Source organism: Charadrius vociferus, unplaced genomic scaffold, assembly GCF_000708025.1.
Source record: "Charadrius vociferus isolate BGI_N301 unplaced genomic scaffold, ASM70802v2 scaffold545, whole genome shotgun sequence".
NCBI classification, from domain to species: Eukaryota; Metazoa; Chordata; class Aves; order Charadriiformes; family Charadriidae; genus Charadrius; species Charadrius vociferus.
In genome coordinates, this window is record NW_009648590.1 from 995,167 (window position 1) to 1,014,106 (window position 18,940).

The following is an 18,940-nucleotide window of genomic DNA, read 5'->3' on the forward strand; positions in this document are numbered from 1 at the left end:
TATTTGTTTTTTAATTGTTTCTTCTGGATGCTTAAGTCTGAATGCTGGGAAAATATTTGAAAATTTTACCTGTACAGTCTCTTATAGAAATCAGTTGCTGACTTTAGAAATATTCTATTTGTCAGAATTTTTTAAATTTTGTGTATTGATAAAAAGCCCATGGAGAATGACTACCAGCAGAATTGGTACATCTTATTACTTTGGAATCCAGTAAGATTAATGCTTGCTGCACCTGTGTTGTGGGAAGTCTCTTAACTGAAATAATCAGTATTTCAGTACTTAACTGCTCTTCTTGGGATTTGCTAACTTACTCATGTATATTATATAATAATTGAAAGTTAGAATGTGACACAGCTGTTCAGTATGGGAGTATCACTGGGATTTTCAGAAGTGCCTAATTTATTCAGAAGCTATTTGGATTTATTTTTTTTTTTAAATATGAAACAGATACTTAAACTTCATGAAGTGTAAGTCACGTATTCTCTTCTCCAAAGGCGGGGAGGAGATCTGACTGAAGGATGCTAAGTGTACTTTGTCAGTGGAACTAGACTTACAGGTGAGCATAGGTTCTCTGAATGACAAGCAAGAGGCACCTGGTGGCACTTCTAAGTAGATGTAAAAAGATTATCTGTATAAATGCTTTGGCATTTGAATGTCTACCAAGAAAAGTTGAAGTTTCAACAGAAAAGATGTATGTTTTCTGATACTAGTCCTTCAGTGGTATCTTTACTCTATAATTTAACCACTATTAACTTTAGTCTAAGAAAGTCAATGATTAATATTGTATTGATTTGGTACTTTGTTTTCTGGTTAGTTATTTGGCTTAAAATACTGCCACATCAATACATGCTAAGAAATAATCTAAGTATAATGAGGAGAGAATGTTTTTTATCAACACGTGAAAACTCCGTGTTCTGTAATCAAATCTTTTTACGGGAAGCATTACAGTCTTGAATTTGGAATGACCTGAACATTAGTGCTTATTTCCACTTTGAGCTTTATTTCAGGTTTTCAGCCTTAATCCTAAACTGTGGTGATGCAAAGGTAAAAAGATGAAAGACCATCTTTGTTTTCCAGACTGCTCAGAGACTGGATAATAGGCCTATGAATTTATTTTCCTTCTCGCTCTCTGTTTTTGCAGGGTCTAAATCGCAAAACTGCTTGTGGAACACCATTATTGGTGGGCTGACTGGCAACCTCAAGGAAAGGCCAAAGCCGACTATCATCACTGACCCTAGACCTCCTGAAGAAATCCTAGCGGATGAATTACCACCAGTGGACAGTCCTGAGGCGTTGGTGAAAACATCTTTCAGGTCTGATGGATATGAGTTTACTTTGTTAATCCTTGAGAGGGTATCTTTTAAGATTAAGTCTGCAGTGTGGTTTTGGTGGGAGGAATCGATGCAGAAAGATTCTGCAATGCAGCATGTCTTTGTACTGACCAAGAGTGAAAAAAGAGGTCCATAAATAATACTGACTGGACTCATCTTTTGCTTCTCAGACCTCATTAGCCTTCTTAAAAGATTATGGACTAGACAGATACAAATACTGTAACTAGTCAAAATGGTCGACAAAGACAGCTCATTATATGAAGATGTCTTTGAAGGTTGGTATTGTTTCATTTGAAAGTGGTCTAGTGATGAAGACGTGCACTTTGGGTCAGATGATTTGCTTTATTGATGCAAGTTAGAGCTAAACCTTTTTCTGTTGATGTAATGTCTTGAGAACTGTCTAGCATTAATTTATTTTGTCAAGGAGAAGGAATCTGGCCAGGGGGTTGTAAGCCAGTGATTGCTGCTGTTATAAAGTGAGTGATATATCTATTGCTGGGTTTTCCTCTCTTTTATTTAATCATGTGGACATACAGTTGTCAGATGTTTCTTGGAGGCATGTTTTCTGAAAATAATTTTCTCAAAATGAGGTAAAATAGAGAAGCCATGTGGACACAGTGGCTCTTTGACCAAAATGTGATAATTGGTGTGCCCAGCACAAGCAAAGTGAGTGGCAGAATTGATTTTCCAAGTGTTTTTTGAGCTTTGTTTGGTTGTTGTTGAAAAAACACGCTTTACTTTTCTTTTATATTATATGCATATGAGTGCAAACATAAAATGGTTTTTGCTTTGGATAAGTTTCTCTGACTGCAGTGATTTTGATTATACCTCAGTCTGTCAAACTTGTTTCAGTCTTCATATAATCATTATTTAGAAGGTACTTATTTAAGTCATTATATTAGGTAGTAATTTCAGGTATCTTGTTTATACTGCTTGACATTTAAAAACATATTACCATAAAGTGAGTTTATGTCAGTCTATATAAATAAATCCTGTAATTCCATGGTGCGTTTTCATTCTTTAATATTTTTATTGAAAATGATTCAGGACAAGTGTTTCAGAACCTGGCTCCTTCTTTTAAGATGACCTGTGGTATTCAATGGCTTTTTAAACACTTTGTGTCTCTCATATTTAACGTCTGTAGTTTCATGAGATCTAGCTCTTTTTCAGCTTTTACTTCTCATAACAAATTCTGGGTAGTAGCAATCCTTACATTGCCGTCGTCAAGATAATTTCAACCATTTTATATGACAAAATAATGTCACAGCGCTTCAAATGGCATGATTTGATTATGTGAGTAGGGGTGACTCTTGGAAGAAGTGAGCTTGTATGCAGCATAATAAGGACTGATGAGTTGGAAAATGTGATTTCACAAAATAGTTTCACTAATGCATTTTAAATGGCTTTATAAACATTACAGAACCCTTGTATTTCATCAGTTTAGAAATTACTGTACAATATGGCATTTTGGGGGGCTTTTATAGATGGAAATACAAACAAATTGTTGTTACAAAGTAAATTGTAACTGTCTAGTTTTATAAAGGAAGCCCCATGTGTGTTTAAGAGCTATGCAGAGGAGTGGAAGATAAGAGAGAGCATTGCAATTACTGTCTGAAGACATCAGAAAATAAGAATACTGCAGTGTTTTTATTCAGTTGGGGATCATGTTGATATTATGGTGCAAACTGGGACTTAGGAGGCAGTAGCGTCTTTTGTACGATGGGTTGCGTGTTTGATTCATCAGGGTCTTCTCTGTGTAGTGATCTTCAAGTGCTTCCTTGACAAAATTTGACTGGTGTGTCTTGAGTGCTAGGGATTGCCTAGCAAGTGTGAGTTTTCCTTGTTTCTTGTTACTAGGCGGGAGAGGAAAATCTTGCTACCGTGTTGCCTTTTGGGGAAAGAAATGTGCTTTACAAGTTGTCCAGTTCAGCATGTCTTAATTAGGAATCCAGTGGCTGAATCTCAGGGGGTGTGTGGGGCAATGTTGGGCATGTGTGAACTGTTGAAGGACCAGGCCTTGTTTTTGAACATGACGACTACAAACTGTAAAATGCAGCGAAGCCCTTACTACTTCTGATTCGCCGCTGTGAGAGCAGTGTATGGCAATACTACCCCTTTCATGCGTAGTTAAAAAGAAAATGTCTCTCCAGTGTCAAATGAGTCACACTTCCTTGTGATTGCATATCTTTTTATGTGAATACATATAAGCAGCATGAAATCCCAGTTGCTACCACTTGTATTAGATCTTGTTTTCTGCTATGCAGTACTTATTGTTCTGTAGCTTGGAAAATTAGGAAGAGATCTATATTTGATTTTGTTCACCATCTAGATACAAGCTTGAAACACATTTAACCATTAAAGGAGTAATGTGGTTATTTCAATTACTTCAGTCATACTTTTCCTGCAGTAATAATCCATCTTTAAGATGTAAAGCAAAAACCAAATGAAACCAAGGCCCTCTCTACACCCCAAATAAGTGTAGTGCATCATTCCTCTGTAATTAAAAAGTGTTCTGATGATCTTGATTTTCTTATACAATTATTTTACTGTCTCTTTTCTGAAGATTAGTCTAAAAAAGGTTGAATACCTTTCTAAAGAGAGAATGGAAAGTTTGTAGTATTTTGTTTGCAGTATTGCTGTGAGTGAGCAGTTATAAGTAATTTTGTGTCTTGACGAGTTATACTACTGCAGTGCTTAAAATATAGATTTTAAAATGCATTCTCACTGGCATTTTGTCTATTTGTCTCGTAAAGGCGGGGGGAGGCCCCAATTTGAGATACATTTTAAAATACAGTGGAATACGGCGAATTGCAGATTATTTTTTTTTTCCCTTGTCAAAAGGGGATAATTAGACACGTAGAAATGATTAGCTTCTTGGCTCACACTTTATGCAACAGATCTGATATATCCACTCTCTTTCTTGGCACAAATAAGCAAGTTCACAAGTACAGGAGCTGTGATCACTTTCTTTTTGAATAGGTGTGCATGGATCAGCTTCCATGCATGTACAGACTCTGGAAGTGGCTGTGGATTGATGCTCAGGAATCTTAGGCGGTGGGCGTATGGTCTTGTCAGGGCTGTGTGATCTGGGTATTAGCTGGAGATGTCAGTGGTTGCCGACACTGAAGTCTGTGACTGAAACTCTCTTCCTAGATCTGCTTTTTGATCTGCTAGGTCCCTGTGATGAGCACCCTGTGCTGCTATTGGTAAGAATTAACAGTGGTAATTAATGAGCTTTTAAGGAGACTGTGTAATAACTTTACAGTAATAACTGTGTAATAACTTTACCTTCTGTGTGCAGCTCCCCAGCAGCAGTACCCAAGCAGGCATTTTGATAATGCTGGGTTGGCACCCACCAGGGGGAGCAGAGAAACAGGAGACAGGTTTGGGTGCTGTTCTCCAAATACCACCTAGAAGTTTATGGAACTGCTTTACGTTTGAGGATACAAGACGAACAGTTGCATTTGTCCCTAGACTGTTGTCTGGAGTAAACCAAGTCACCAGGGTGGCACTGCTTCAGCTGAAAATTTGATGTGTCCAAGACATCATGATTTCTCCTCAACTCGTTTGGTTTTGACGTATGGGAGAGATGGAGTGTTATTCTGAGTCTGGAGATCTGAGGCATTGCATTGGGGTATATGACTGTGGTGGTGCTTATGGGATGTAATGCCCGTGCTGGATCTTGTGGCAGGAGAGATCCCACGGTACAAAGTGACTGACACATCCAGGGAAGAAGGGACAAAACGTTCAGTGCAACCTCCCATCCTGGTCCAGGGCCAGCGTGCCAGCTAAAGTTGGTCTGGAATCGCGGTGTAGTCCAGCTGGCTCTATCTAGCACATGGGGGCTGGAGGCAGGAGTGTTTCCAAAGTGATAGATCAGGGTAGCAGGCAGCTGAGCAGCTGAGGCGAAGACCCTCCATCCTGTACCAGATGAGCCTTACTGGGTACCTATGTAGCTATGCCGAACTAGGAAGTGATATATATTGTCTGTTACCAACGCCGTCTATCCTGGGAACCAGAAAGGCAGATTAGCTTCCTTCAAGGTCAGAGTGTTTTTAAGCTCAAGGCTTGCGTGGGTTCTTTATTTCTGTCACCTTTTAAAAACTTCCAGCTTTTAGCTTGAGGCTGGTAACATGCCTGCTTACTTAATAGCTGCTTTTCCTATGTCAGCTGCAAAGTTTCTTTATCTTTCCAAGGACTTTGCTTTCCTTATCTGCTTCTGTTCTGCTTTGGGAGTCTTAAATCACACTGGCAGCTAATCTTCTTGTATTTCTGTTTCGGTCGTGGGTAATGTAAACTCTTGCTCATGCCAGCTACTGGCCACTTGGTCTACAGGACAGAGGTGATACTGCAGCGCTCCAAATGTGTAAACTCCAGTCACAGCACCACGTGCTGGAAGTCAGCCCACAAGCCTCAATCGTGTGGGTCAAGGTGGCATCAATGGGAATAAGGGGTATGAGCCTTCCTTCCCCCTGCCTTGGCTGAGTCATAGCAAGAGCTCATCTCCCGTCACATTTTGGAGAGGGACCTGCAGGACTCCTCCTTTACCACCTGTCAGGTTTTCACACTCTCTGGGCAGCACCACAGCTCAGCTGTAGCTACCTAAGCTAGTATGTGAGGTCTGAAAATCAGAGAAGGGAGTTGATGCTGTGCAGGAGAGCCATGACCATGATTGCAGAAGAACAGGAGTTGAGGGCTAGTCATGGGGTAGAATAAAGCCCACCCACTCTCCCTCCCTCCTTGGTGTCAGTATTTGCTTATTGCCCTTTTTATTTGGCTGTTCTTCTTGTTTTTTTTAAAACACACACACAAAAATGAGAGATGAATCTCACGTGCCCTAACTTGTTTTATATTAAAAAAAAAAAAAAAAGACTGTGCAAGGCTAAAACCATAACAGACAATTTCTCATTGGTTTTTATACCCGTCTACAGCAGATCCAGGCCTCACTAAACATTAAAATGAAAGCAGTCTCTCTGAAAACCACCCTTCTCAACATTTTTCTCAATCCAGACTTCTTATAAGGCACTTTACTTGCATTAATCATAAATTCATCTATGTTCTATTCAAACCTGTTGCTTATTCCTGTTATTTATTGATACACATTACAATGAATAAGAGGTGAAGAGTGTTCTGTTTGTTAAGGAAATGGCTCTGACATCATTTGTCTCTCTTTTCTCTTCTTTTCGTTGTGCCTTCCTTCAAGGTGCATGTTATGCCTTGTGAGAGCTATGCACTCATTTCTTGGTAGATTGAAATTTGTGAGTCAGAGGGGGAAATGATCAGAGGAGAAAGATTTATACCAGTTACTGTTCAAAGGCTGCGTTCTCTCTCTCTTTGCATGTATCCACATGGGTCCAAAAGGAAGGTGTTTTTTTCAGGCAGTTGAAAGAGAAATGGACCTTTTTTTTGTATATATATATCACAGTCTTCTTGTTCTTCATAGGATAGATGTATTATTGATGACAAGCAAAGCCAGCGATTCTGTCCCTGTAAATATCAGACACATCAAAAGAGCCAAGTTGAGAAATTCAGATGGACTGTGGGTGTCCTAACAGAGCTGTGCCTCTGAAAGTTGGTGAACAATTCCACTTCCAAAACGGGAATGAGAGTTTGAGCAGAAGCTCCATGGGTAAACAAAGTCCTGGTAGTAAAGAAGTCCTGCTTTGACTGACCAATGCCTGTCCTTGACCACACTTCTCTGCCTGATGTATGTCACCTGAGTCTTGTGCCATAATAAACTTAGCATTTGTTTTGCAGCTGTGCAAGGTTTCCAGTTCTGGCTTTGTAAGTGTACAGCTCACCCCCAGCTCTGGACGTGGACTGTGCTAGCCCCCACCGCACACAGAGGGCAGATGTATTTTTAAATTCAGATGTGGTATACCTGTACAGCCACGTGAGTCTCAAATGTCTGTGGGGCACTCGTGTGGGTATACAAGGCTGTTCCAGAGGCCGAGATTAATTGCTTGGCTTACCGAAGTTGCCAGCCCAGTGTTCCTTGCAAGTTTACAGAAGAAACTGCATGTGGGCAGGGAGTTGTATATAGGAAAATAAATGAATTTAAGGATAGTCTTTATCCTGATAAGGAAGTATTTAATAATGCACTATTTAGTCATCTCCACTGTGAGAAATTAACAGCCTCCAAATACTAATACTGGACTGGGATGCCTTGCAATTCCTGTTGACATAATTTTTAGCCTGGTTTCCTAATGAAAACTGGCTATCCTTTTCCTAAGGAAATTGCTGTATGTCTCTCAGTCAGCCTTCCCATTAGCTTCTTAAACATAGCTGAACTTGATCACTAATTTAACAGAATGGTAGACATCTCAAAGGTGCTTAGTTCCTACCTGTTTTGTGAAAACTGAAGGAACAAATAGGAGAGAGAAAAGCTGACTTTCCAGAGTTGCTGTCTGGCTGACAGCTGCTTACGTGCTCTCTAGCTGATGAGCATGTGTATAGCTGTGCACGAGGTGCCGTGTGTGACCACGCAAGCAGGCAGGGCAAGATTTGGGGGAGAAACCCAAGGAAGGAAGAGTGGCAGGAGGCACAGCAGGTCGCAGAATGCGTTGCTATGGGGAAGGCAGGAAAGATGTAAAGCACAAGTGCATAAGAAACCAGTCATAGCTTGTGCTGCAGCTTTGAGTACTATAATTGATGCTAATGAGAGGTATTATTGTCACTACTATTACGCTATAAATCATGCCTAATCACCCCGGTGGAGTGGACCGTGTATCTTATTCTGGTAGATTAAGTGAATTACATGCCATGACCCCCTCCCCTTCTGCCATGTGGTTACACCCCACGTGGTCTTTCTGTGCACATGCAGTGGTCCAGGGTTTCCTGATGTGAACTGACTCTCATGGAATGTCACCTAATGAGGAGGAGCAGCTGGGCTTTCTGGCAAAACAGCAGTGGAAAGGGGGTGGTGGCCACCTGGCCCATTCTTCCAGCCTGTGATCTGCACTTGAAGGGCACTTGGGAGGAGGGGAGGGAATGCAGGCTCTGGAACAGATTTATTGTCCTGGAAGTCTGTGCATGTCCTGTGGGCTGTAAGTTGCTCATGCTGTTATTAAATTAGGACTGTCATGGTATATATTTCATTCCCAATGAGAAAATGGGATAGTGGCTTTCTTACTCTTGGCAGTCAGAGTGTGTGATGAGCCGAGATAAAAGTCTTTGAATAATCAATTGCTGAAGCTTTATCTTGAGTTCTTCAATTTGCGTAAGCAAGAAACATTAAAAAGGCACTCAAAGGAAATTCCTATACAGTTTCATCTGCTTTTAAATTGCTGGCTGATGGCAATGACATTAAGTGGTATGTTATACTGTGATGTTTTCCTAAAGGATGTGGTAAAATATCCTCCAGATCAAATCCAATCAGGGACCAATTTGGTTTGGTTTTGAGACCACAAAACCTGCAAGTAAGAGTTCAGGAATATTTTGAAGTGCATAAGAACAATAGCAATCATGAAATTACCCAAAATAATCTTAAGACTGCTGGATAAGAGCTTAATCTTCAGTAATGTCCTGCATTTATTCTTAATGTGAAGTGCTTTGAAGGAGGAGGAAAAAGGGATACTTAGCTCCAGTTAATTGAGTATGACAATAGGATCTGGAGAGAAAACTATTCTGTCTTGGGAAAATACTAGCCATTTATGCATTGAAATACAAATTTAAGATTTTTATTTTATTTTATTTTTCAATGAAGGCCAGGAGAGAATCTCTAGGAAACATTTACCTGGGACACATTGGAAATCCCCATACCTGTTTCAAATGTCACCCATCCAACGGATTGAATTGTTGATTCCCACAGGAATGCTTTTAATACCAGGCTATGGGCTGCTTGGAGTGACCTGTTTGCACACCCTTGTCTGTGTATCTCTCTTTTAACTCCGTGGTTTCTGATGAAGGTTTTGTCCATTTGCATCCCCATGCAAAATGATTTTTGTAACTGCCATATTTTGCTGGAAATTCTTTTGCCAGAAGTTCACTTCCCAGCCTACCGGTGACTTTGCAGACATGTAGCAACATCTAGGTAAGTAAAGCTTCTGCGAACTGTCAACACCCCTTACCCACATAACTTGCTAATGGCTGTTCTTTATCTGGTTTTTGCATGTTAAGCTGCCTGCTGGCAATTTCTAGATACTATTTTATGTAATAGAAAGGTCTCATTTGGAAATTATCACACTATCCATCTGAGTACTCGGCACTTGCTGATGTCAGAGCCATGGTGTCTGTAGTTTGCAGATTGGGACATTTATTTTTAGTTCCAGTAATTTTTGGATCTGAATCTACTGAAGTGTTCACAGGAAGACTGCTAAAACTATCATGTGTTACTTGGTTTCCATTTGAACTTTATAAATTGATCTAAACTTTATAAATTGACTTAGGTTGTTTTGAAACCAGGCCTATAGTCTAAATTTGCTGTCAGTGCTGCTCTTACTCTGGCAAAAAGCAGTGTTGTACATTCTTTTGGTGGAAAGGCGTTTCATCTGGGGTGTGGAAATTGAACCAGGAATATGGGCTTTGGGTCCACATTTGTGCCCAGTGATTCCTCCCATTATATATGTACTTTGGATCTGTCTCCTCTTTCATGTAAGCACTTACAGTTCCTTGTCAGAGCAAATTTTCTCTCAGCTCAGCTGAAAAAGGGCCGGACCTGAAGTTCTGTTTCTTTTAAATAACAGCTAAAGAATAGTGTTTATTGTAAAAAGGAAAACTATCAGAAGCTTATTTTCTTTCCTCCTAAATGATGTGCACAAGCATCATTTAGATCAGTGTGAGCATCTGTAGTTGCAGTTTCTAAGATGAAGATAACATTTCTATTCCTAGTACTTAGAACCTCAGGATTGATTTTTGTCATATAATTGTCACCAATAGTATCTGATCCTGAATCAAAAAGATGCTTGTTATCCTACCAGCTTCTTGTAGCAGTTATAATTAAGTCTTCCCTAATTCTGAATAGTGTTATTCATAATAAAGCGATATTCAGATTCATTCTGAAGATGAGATGTTGAGAAAATTGGATTCTTCTTATGGGACTGTACCTCCTTGTGAGGGCTTCCTCACTTCCTAAATTGTTTTAAAGTTGCTTATAATATAATTATCTGCAATGTCAGCAGTACTTGAATAAGAGAATTACAGAGTGTAGTAGTGTATATACACTGAGCCAAATTTGGTGTAAATTGGCATAAAACTCAGGTTTACTGAGTTATACTGATTTAGCGCTGCTGTGTGGCTTGATATTTCAAAACAGTGCTTATACATTGAAATTTGCATATTTGTTGGTTAATGTTATCAATCTGATAAACTTGGTAGAGTGTTTTTGCTGAATCATGAGCGATGCTGTCGAATATGTTAATCGAAAGGGGACTGGGATAGATATAGCAAATTCCTATCTGAGGAGTGCCCACTGACTTTCACGAAAACTCTGTGAAGCTTGCAGACTTTGAATCTGTACAGCCTTTAATTGCATACGTTTTTTTTCTGCACTGCTTTAATGCTGATTCTAATATAGCCAAGGTACTTTCTGGGTATTTGAGAATGGTGTTGGCAAGCCATGACCTGAAACGTCGGTTTTCTTTGTGTTGCTTGGGCTTTACGTATTTGCTCATTACATTATTATTTTTTTTTCTGAGAACCAATGCACTTAGCATTTTTGTGCTTTATAATTCATTATATAATATAAATAATTGTGTTATCCTGACATATCAGCTCATGTGCTAGTAAAAATGCCCTAATTTCTTACAAAAATTACATATTGGTATCAACAGAATACAAGCTCCTTAGTTTTGTGCTGCAGCAGAATATCAGCCGTATTACTCTCTTTCCTAAACTCATCTAATTTTTTTCTGAATTGAAGTTAAGTTAAACTCAGATTTGTCATATTCTATCTGTCATTCTTTCTGAAGCGGTTGTACTATAATTAATGAAAAGTTTATAATAGCTTAAATTGATTCAATGTATTTTATAAAGATCAATTTTTTTATCCCCCCCCCCCCCCAGGACCCCCATGGTTGTGCTATGGCTTATACAACTATGATTTATGCTGTTTAAGATTAATGACCTGGATGATGGGGCGCAGTGCACCCTCAGCGAGTCTGTAGATGGAAAAAACAATACAAAACAGGGGAGCGGTTGGTAGACCAGATGGATGTGCCGTCATCCAGTGGGACCTCCATGGACTGGAGAATTGGGCTGACAGGAACCTCATGCAATTCAGCAAGGGGAAGTACAGAGTCCTGCAGAATGGCAGAGAACAACCCTGTGCACCAGTACATGCTGGGGGCTGACTGACTGGAAAGCAGCTTTGCTGAGAAGAACCCGGTTGTCCTAATGGACAACAACTTAGACCATGAGCCAGCAATGTGACCTTGCAGCAAAGAAGGCCAGCAGCATCGTGGTTGGCATAAAGCAGGTCAAGCTTACCCTTTGCTCAGCACTGGTGAGGCCACATGTGGAGTGCGGGGTCCAGTTCCGGGTTTCCAATTACTAGAGAGACAGGGGCATACTGGAAAGAGTCCAGCAAAGGACCATGAAGAGGATTAAGAGACTGGAGCATATGATATAGAAAGAGAGGCCAGGAGAGCTGGGCCTCTTCAGCCCTGGGGGAGAGAAAGCTTGGGGGGAGCTTATCAATATCAATACCTGATGGGAGGGAATGCATAAGATGGGGCCAGACCCTTCTCAGTAGTGCCTGGTGCCAGGATAATAGGCAGAGGGCAAAAACTGAAATACAGGAAATACCATTCAAACATTTAAAAAAAAAAAAAAGAAGGCAAAAAAGCAGCTTTTTGTTAAAACTGTGAGGGCGATCAGACACTGGCAGAGGTTGTCCAGAGAGGCTGTTGAGTCTTAGTCCTTGGATATATTCAAAACATGACTGGACACAGTCCCGGGCAACCTGCTGTAGCTGACACTGCTTTGAGCAAGGGGGTTGGACTAGATGATCTCCAGAAGCCCCCTGCAGCCTCAGCACTGGTGTGATAATTCAGCTGAGGCTGAATTATCACCCTGTGAGTAAAACCCTAGTGTCTGATCTGCATTGCGGATCTGTTATCTGCATTGCAGATTTTTGTTGCATCGTCTGCACACATCTGCTGCACGGAACTCCCTCTGACGTCAGTATGAAGTAGAGGTCTGCAGTGCAGATTCATGACTGGGATTTTTCTCTGGAGAGTTTCCCCATCTGTGTTTGAGACAAACCAGAATAACATGTTCTAACTTTTTCTCCCGGGTAAACTGAGTATTTTGTGAATTGAGTCTTCCATAGAGAAGTTTATTAAAATGCAAGCTTCATCTCCCAGTCATCAAAAGAAACTGGCACTGAGTTCACAGCTCATATAGATGATAGGAAAGAAGAAACTCATATAATGAGATACTAATACAGATCCTCAAATGTAATTTAAATTTGTCTGAACAAGTTTCCTCTAAGAACGGAGGGGAAGTGCAAGTGACAGAGGCAACTTCCATAAAGTACTGGTGAAAACTTTTTCATCAGTTCATCATGGGTTGGGTAATGGTCTTAGTGAGATTATTTGTAGCCTTAGAAATATTAATTCATTTCCAGGGTCAGCCTAAAGCTTTGATATGTCTTTAATCGAAGCCTGGTAACGGAGTTTACTGCTTGTTGCTACTGCAGAAGCATTTCTGGGGGTCCTGCTGAGTTTTCTCTAGGTCTTGAAAAATATTGCTTAAATATTTATCTTCACCGAGATACTAGACTAAGGTGTCATTTATTTTTAACCAGTACCCTCTATTAATGTTGATTTCAATAGAGAACTTGGCCTGAAATACTACATGGGAAATTCTCTAATATATTTCCTCTGGCACTGAGATAAGACAAAGTGATAGAAAAGCAAATAAGTGTATTCTCTCATTAACCTTTCAATTGCTGATTTTATGTGTCTATTGATGTGCAAAATGTCATTATACTTTCTTTTTGTCTTGACAAAAGTAAAGTCATCTCAATGACACTCATCTCTTCCCCAGACACTATATCAGGAACTACCTGCTAAATACTTTCAGTAGCTGTCTTCTAAAATTCTCTCTCTCTTTTTTTTTTTTTTTTTTGTTTCATTGGCCTAGGCATGGCCTCAGATGTGAGACCAGATTCTCTGCCATTTTTATCTAAGCACTTTTATTAAAGTATCTGACTTTAGCAGGGCTGTGCCAGTATATGCCTAACGCAACTAAGATATTGCAAGCTGAATGACATTAGCTAATTGAATGCAGTTCAGATGGAGTGAAAGATAATGGATCAACCATTCCTTTTTCTCTTTTGAGTGTCTTCATTCTTCTGTGGGAATTTCAGGGAATCTGGTGATAGAAAGAAAGCACCAAAAGCTAATTTCACTCAAAATTTCGGACAGGTAGTACGAACAATTACTGTCTCTGCCTTTTAATGGAACAAGATTTATTTTCTGTGGAGAGAGTGGAAGAAACAGGCTTGCTATGTGACCATGTTGAGATAAACACTGGCGTTCATGAACTCTGAGGCATAATGTTGGCTTTTAAGGGCCAAGAATGTGCAGTTTTCTGATTATGCCCCCACGGCTGTTGCTCTGGCTATACAACTGCATCAATGTTCGCGGTGTTTAACATCCCCAGCACAGAAGGGCTGAATGCTGTAAGGGATACTTGGTATTCCACAGCACCTGACTACGGTCTGCCTGGATTAGCGAGCATTTGTGCCATACCTGACTTCTCCATAACCATGCGGACTGCAGGGCCACCTCGCTGTTACCTTTTAAGTGGCTCTGCCCAGTGTCCTCCTTGGCTGTTTTCTAGTAACCACAAAGGGATTATTTTTTCACTGTGATGTTACCAGCAAGACAAGGCAGGAGGGGTTCAGCTGTTTTGTGACGGACTTGGGACAACCCAAGTTACAAGTGAGAGAGCTGAGGTGACCTCCTGGTCATGAACAGCCAGCTGGTTCACATGCAAGGGTCTAGCTCCTCTGCCGGTTTTATGTTGTGTGGTTGGTTTTTTTTTGTTGTTGTTTTGTAGGTTTTTTTCCCCCCTGATTCTGACTGAACCAGGGCCTGTCACCTCATGCTGTTTCTGGTAGAGTGGCACCAGCATCCCTTGGTGACACTGGATTTGCAGGACTGGGCTGTGGGCTAAATGAGCTGGCCAAAAGTTTGGAATAGCTCCAGGGCTGGACGGGCTTCCCAGTGCAGAAGAAGAGGGTTGTCATCCCCCTCTGTCTCTACCAAACTCATGTTACCCCGTGGCCTTCCTAGCTTGGCACCAGCCTGTTCCTGTAGCCACCATCGATGTCAGAGTTGTGAAACATGCAGGTGTGTGAAACCACAGCCATCTGACTTGTCCTCAGCTTAGCAGTTGCTTTCTGACAGAAAGCCGTACTTGGCTGGGCTGGGAATGTCCACAGGATCCTGGTTGTGTAGCATCTACTGGAGGATAGTGTCCATTTGTGTGGCACTTATTTTTCTGGGGTGACTGCCATAAGCGTTTCACTTATGCTTGTGTCACTGATCAAGTCCACGATTTCTGCATGTTTTAGGGCTTTTATCTGGCCCAAACTTGTAAGCATTCAAGTCCTAGGTGTTAGTTTACTCTTGTGAAGCCCAATGGCAGTTGTCTGATCATAAACATCCTTTTTTGGTGTCCATGTTAGGATGACAACGTGACTGGTTACTGTGTGGCATTCTTGCATCTAGTTTTCTGAGTCACACTGGCTAAAGCATCATTCTGACCTGGCCATGTAAATACAGTGTTTTGGGCTATGCCTCTTCTCCAGGTGCACATTGACTAGCGACGCTTCAGGTGGCTTTAATCCAGAAGATGCATCCAAACTACATATGAGTGCAAACTGGAAAGTGCATCAAAAACCTAATATTTTCAAAGTGTTACTGCTTGTTGAAAAAAGGCTGGTGCCTTGCTGCAGCCTAGGCAGTGTGGACATATGGCCAACTTAGCCTGCAAAGGAGCTTTGACAAGATAGTCTCAATATAACCAACGCAGAGGTTAGAGAAGATCGCTGGGTACGTTTTATATACATTTCCTGAAATTTCTTCTTCTCAGCTTTACTCTTCTTGGTCATATATTCTTAAAATAAAACTCTTCTTTAAAAAAAAATAAAAAATTCTGGCTCTATAGTTTCCAGGCAGCATGAACTATAAAATGAAATAACCCAACTGTATATTTAGAAGCATGCAAGTAAATGTCTTGTAGCTAAACTTAATATAAAGGTACAGCTAATTGAAATTAGTACGTTAACACAGATAATAATGCTGTACTTGTTTCCAACTTCATAAGGTAGAAAATACGCTTCTGTTAAATGAAATTGCAATGCAAATCATTATTATTTCGCTGTATTTCTGAGAAAGAAATTAAATATTGGAAAATTCTTAGATGATTTTGGAACTTTTTTCTATAATCTCTGTTCTTTCAATTTTAAAACATTTTCATCAGAATTTTTGATACCTCTAAAAAAATAATGTAGGAGATTAGCAACATTAGATAAACAATTGCCAATTAAATCAATCTCACTGTTAAAACACAATTCAAAAATGCACACTGCAAAGCAGCATGAAAAAATGCATAGAAAAATGGTGATGCATGATTTTTAGAATAATTTGCTGTGTGGTTTTTACATTCCTGTTTAGCGGTTTGTCATAATCCTTACTGAACAGTAATATGAGGAGCCAGCTTTGCAAAGGACCTTTGCAACAGTCTCCTTGGCGTACCTGGTTTGTGACAACAAAAATGGGAACGCCGTAGAAAGGAAAATGAGGAATGAGAATGGATGGATAGTATTCTGTGTGTGTGCGTGGAGGCAGCGGAGAGCCCAAGTCCATATCCTGAATGTCAGACCAGGATCCTGCTTGGGGATGCTGATGGTCCTCCAGGATAACTCACGCCCGGATTGTCTACCCTCTTCAAGCCTGAAAAAGGTGACATATCTTGGAAAAGTAGGGGGTGTGGTACCAAGTACCTGTTTTTTTTTCACTCTGATAGGAAAAGAGGAATTATGGCCTGTCACAGACCTAAGCCTGCTTTTCTCTCTAGTGTCAGTGAGTGGAAATTTTGCTCCTTTCAGAGCAATATCATAGGTTGACACCTAGGAACACACTGCAGGAACTCAGCCAGGTGGGAAGCCTGAAAACCGAGGGACAAAACTTAACCGCTAGGAGAAGCATTGAAACTGGCAGTGAAATTTGACATGAACAGGTCCAGTGAGGAACCAGATATGTTGTGTTCAACTCTGAGGAGATGCAAAAAACACAGCTGAATGTTGTGCTAAAAGGGGGAAAAAAAGGGGGGGGGGAGGCATAGTTTGGAGGAAACCACGTTTTTCACTCCCATGTAGAATACAGGAACTGGCTTTCAAATGCTTTGCTGTTGTCATTACCATTGTGGTAAGAGTGTGTTCATGCTGCTACGGGAGATTCACAATTAAAACTGATGATGGTGTCAGGGTAGCGTCTGTGGCAGGAGGCAGCACGTTCCTATATCCTAGTGTTGGTTTGCTGCTGCCGCACTGCTCAGAGCATGGAAGGGGGCGATTTTGACGCTGAAGGTCATGCCCAGCTCCTCTTTCATGTGCCACATGTCTGTGACTAGCTGATGAGTGTAGCTGCACGTAATGTATATGAGGAGATAAGAGGACTGTTTTGCCACGGCTCTACAAGAGCTGTGGACAAGAGGACCCAATGACAGAGGAGTGATAGCTTTGATAAGCCAGACCTCTACACAGTGTCTAATTTTAGTGTTTATCTGACTGGTGGGTAACTGGAAGTGTTGTCAAATGACAGATAAAACCCTAAAAACATACACTGTGACCATCCTTTTATCATTAGTTGCAAGTAACCATGGGGATAGGGATCTAAGAGGTCTGTGTTTGTTTTCCTGTTGTTCAGTTCAAGAGTGAGATCAGGAATAACTTCTAAGTGAGAGTCAAATGGACTCCAACCCTGTAGATGAAAATATATTCAGGGACAGATACTCTGACCTTGTCTGTCTACAAAACCAGCTGTGATTTGGAGATCAGTTTATTAGCTTAGTGCTTGGATCTATTTAATTGAATTCAGTAACAGATGTATGCAGCGTTCCCTTTCTAGCACACCTGCATGGAGGAACATGTTATCACGCCAATTCAGACACTCGTATAGCAGCAGGCAATCATGAATACGATGTTTATCTTTTTCTTCCTTCACTTTCTATAGACAAACATCTGAAGGAAGGCAGAGGGACATCTTTCCATGCTCTCATTCTCTGTATTTGACTTTCTTCAGCCTGTTTCCGTTGTACTTTAATTTTGTGCAGAAGTGATGGCTTGCCCACGACACCTGACTGACGGTTCTTCTCTCATTTGGCCGTTGTCACCGCAGGAGCAGGCTTACTGTGATTGCTTTACTCGCCACATTAGGCTATCAACCAGCATTTGTTGATCATCTATGTCCTTGCAGATTTGCAGTTGTCATTCTTTCCATTTGCCCCAGTTCTCTTTTTTTGAAGCTTCTGGCACAGCACACGCCCTCACTATACTTTAAGTAGTCGTCTCTGACGCCTTCCCAAAATTTGTCATGGCTATTATTTAAGAAAGCAAAGAAAGGGTCAATGAACAACACCGAGACAGAAGCAATTAAGTCCTGCCAGTTTGTATTTAATGGATGGCATTTTTTTTTTGATTCAGAATTAAATACCCATACCTTTTCTCATTTCCATTCTTGGAAAAAGTTTTGCTGTATCTGAAACAATCTGAATTTATTGTTCTCAGGCAAGAGAGGAGGCTTGTTCATGGGTGAATTGAGTGGGTGGTGTAATACGTCCAGCCTCCAGCTCACCTTCCCGTTATTCAGATGCCAGAATCTGGGATCAGTTGTGAAACACGAATAGAGGCAACTGGCTTTATACATTTTTGTGGCACTTGCAAGATACCTACTGCTATGTATTACTCTTACATTTTGCCACCAGTATGAGATTGCTGCTGAGCTGATTCACCCTTGTGGAGAGTGAAGTCAGATATGTAAAAAGTTAATTATTTGGCATGTGCTTGACTTACCACACTGACTTTTTGTGATGTTATGAGTCAAATTCAGAGTGTCTGTCTTCATCTTCAGTGATTTGGACTTTGATGTAGTTCAGGCTGCAAATGAAGACTGTGGTCACCAGCCTTCTGAACAGTGGAGCTTTTTCTGCAAGTGTACAAATCTGTACAGAAAATGGAAATAATTTTAGCTTTCAAGATTTTTCTTCATTTTAGTGGCATTTTACAATTCTGAACAAAAATTTCTGTGCAAACATAACTCAGCTGAAATCTAAGAATGACTCTTAGGCAAACAACAAGGGGAATTTTGACAGAAACTGGTCCAAATTCATGCAAACATTTGGACTAGTTAGTGCAATTTATTGATTTTTTTTTTTTTTTTTTTTTTTTTACAGACTTCAGGAAATATTCTTGGCCTCATTAAGGTATCTTTCAAGGTTTTCAGTTCCTGCAACAGAAAGTTTCCACAGTCATCTTGAGGCCTTTAGGCCTTTCAGGCATGGGATGCTTGGCTGAGCAATATTACTTGAGGAGTTTTTGGAGTCTGCTATTAATAGATGTGTATTAATAAGGTGATCCAGGAGAATTTAATATTAGA

General features: G+C 40.5%; 1 protein-coding gene across 1 annotated transcript in view; it reads left to right on the forward strand.

The window, feature by feature from the left end:
- The window catches only part of PDE1C (phosphodiesterase 1C, calmodulin-dependent 70kDa), a gene marked incomplete at its 3' end in the record, with an annotated part of 284,944 nt that overhangs the window by 47,779 nt on the left and 218,225 nt on the right, over positions 1 to 18,940 (forward strand). Inside the window, exon 3 of the mRNA XM_009886214.1 lies at positions 1,142 to 1,313. Within this exon, the coding sequence (XP_009884516.1) occupies positions 1,142 to 1,313 (172 nt within the window). The remainder of the gene's footprint in view (positions 1 to 1,141; positions 1,314 to 18,940) is intronic.